At 44.4% G+C, this 2,500-nt stretch overlaps 1 protein-coding gene across 1 annotated transcript in view; it reads left to right on the top strand.

Moving 5' to 3' along the window:
• chrnb1 (cholinergic receptor, nicotinic, beta 1 (muscle)) overlaps window positions 1–2,500 on the top strand; it is a 30,195-nt gene that overhangs the window by 21,001 nt on the left and 6,694 nt on the right. The window contains exon 9 of the mRNA XM_012830808.3: window positions 425–597. Within this exon, the coding sequence (XP_012686262.2) occupies window positions 425–597 (173 nt within the window). The remainder of the gene's footprint in view (window positions 1–424; window positions 598–2,500) is intronic.

Consider the following 2,500-nt stretch of genomic DNA (forward strand, 5'->3'; position numbering starts at 1 on the left):
AGGGAGGACCTCGCCAGCCTTTTAAAAATAGTGTCTCTTCATATTGTGTGCACTGTGTTAGGAAGTGCACCTCTGTCTAATGTTCCTTGCTCGCAGGGGGGAAGCAGTCTGTTTTCCTTGGCCAGCCAGGTTTGTCTGTGCCTAACCACATCTATGAGTGCCAGGCTGTGCTCTCTCTTTCTCTCTCTCTCTCTCTCTCTCTCTCTCTCTCTCTCTCTCTCTCTCTCTCTCGCTCTTTCTCTCTTTCTATCTATCTCTCAAATTCAAATGTTGTTTATTCCCACAGGAACACTTAAACCTGAACAAAAGGCGATATAAAAGAGAGAACAAAACATCTCTCTCTCTCTCTCTCTCTCTCTCTCTCTCTCTCTCTCTCTCTCTCTCTCTCGTTCTCTCTCTCTCTCTTTCTCTTCTTCTCCCTCAGATCTTCATCCACCTGCTCCCGCCCTACCTGGGGATGCTGCGGCCCAAAGTGGAGTCTCCCTTGTCCCTGGAGATCATTCCCAAGAAGGAAACCGCCCCGACCATCTTCCACCACGCCGATGAGTACTTCATCCGCAAACCAACCAACCTCACCATCTTCCCCAAGCCTGACAGGTGAGAGGTTTCAGGGTCAGGCTTTAGGCAAGGCACACACACAGGGACGTAACACACACACTCACACACAGCGACGTAACACACACACACACACACACACACAGGGACGTGACACACACACACACACAGGGACGTAACACACACACAGGGACGTAACACACACGAACACACACACACACACACACACAGGGAAGTAACATCAGGTCCTATATGTCTATAATACCTCCATGGTAAGAGCTCTGTGTCATTTTTTACACACCGATTAGTGAGGCCTCAATGATACCACATAGTCACAGTGGTCAAATACACTCACACAGGTGAGAAAGGTGAGAGATTGACCAACAGGTGAGGTCGTTACGAGGTCGCAAAGTCACCACCCAAAACAAAAACACACTCAGATCAGAAGGTGAGGGAGAGAGTGAAAGACTGATGAATAAGTTATAGCCCAATGCTTGCTTCCCTCTCAAGCTGCATAGATGATTTCCTCAGGTCACCTTAAACAGGAGACAGAGAACCTGAGCCCAGACCTCTAAGAGAAACCTTGTGATTGAAGAACATATCGAGTGTTTAGCGTTGCATCTGTGTGTAAAATCAGAAATGGGACTTGTGTGTTTAGGTTTGGGGTTAGATGAGAGAGGTAGAGAGGGGGGGGGGAGAGAAAGAGAGAAGAGAGAGAGAGAGGGAGAGAAAGAGAGCGAGAGAGAGAGAGAGAGAGAGAGAGAGAGAAAATCTCTCCAGTAAAAAACAGAAAGTTTGTCCAGCCCTGTCAGGCCCGTCTCCCTACAGGCATTTAAAGGATAAGTGTGCTGGAAGTGATGGAACACCCTGCTGTTCTAATGCACAGATACCCATACACTCTCTCTCTGACAGTACACATACTCTCTGCCAGTACACTCTCTCTGCCAGTACACACACTCTCAAACAGTACACACTCTCTACCAGTACACATACTCTGCCAGTACACATACTCTTCTACCAGTACACATACTCTTCCAGTACACATACTCTGCTAGTACACATACTCTTCCAGTACACATACTCTGCTAGTACACATACTCTTCCAGTACACATTAGATTAGATTTAGATTAGATTCAACTTTATTGTCATTGCACAGAGTACAAGTACTGAGGCAACGAAATGCAGTTTAGCATCCAACCAGAAGTGCAAAATAGCAAAAAGTGCAGAGTATGTGCATATGTAAAGTGTAATAAGTGAATAAATAGATATGCAATATGAACAGTAATTGGGACAAGAATAGCAACAATTGAAGTTAGAAGTGTAGGTATGATAAGTATATGTAAAGTGCAGGTGTAAGTATTAGTGGTGGTAATAAGTGAAATGAAGTGAAAGAGGTATTAGTAATATTATATTTAAGAGGTATTATATGGTATAAGTACGATTAATACAGTAATAAGTGGTAAAAAAAACATTCTGGTGCAAATGTTCAGTGGCTGGAGGAGGGTGTAGCTGTCAAGCCAGGGTGGAGGAGGGAAGTACAGTGCAAATGTACACATGTACACATACTCTTCCAGTACACATACTCTTCCAGTACACATACTCTACCAGTACACATTCTCTCTTCCAGTACACATACTCTACCAGTACACATTCTCTCTTCCAGTACACATACTCTTCCAGTACACATACTCTACCAGTACACATTCTCTCTGCCAGGAGAGTACAGCACACATAGTCTGGCAAAAATGGTATCAGACAGTCAGTGCTCATTGAAAGGTTCTATAGGGCTCTGTGAAAGGAAGGAGGAAAGAAAGAATGATTGAGAGAACAAAGAAAGAGAAAAAGAAAAGAAAGGAATAGAAAATGGAGGGCCAGCCTTGTGGCATCAGTAATCTCTAGCTTCCCCTCCTACCTCTGAATCACCTCATCAAGGGAATTAAAGTA

This window comes from Clupea harengus, chromosome 18, assembly GCF_900700415.2.
Source record: "Clupea harengus chromosome 18, Ch_v2.0.2, whole genome shotgun sequence".
Classification (NCBI taxonomy): Eukaryota; Metazoa; Chordata; class Actinopteri; order Clupeiformes; family Clupeidae; genus Clupea; species Clupea harengus.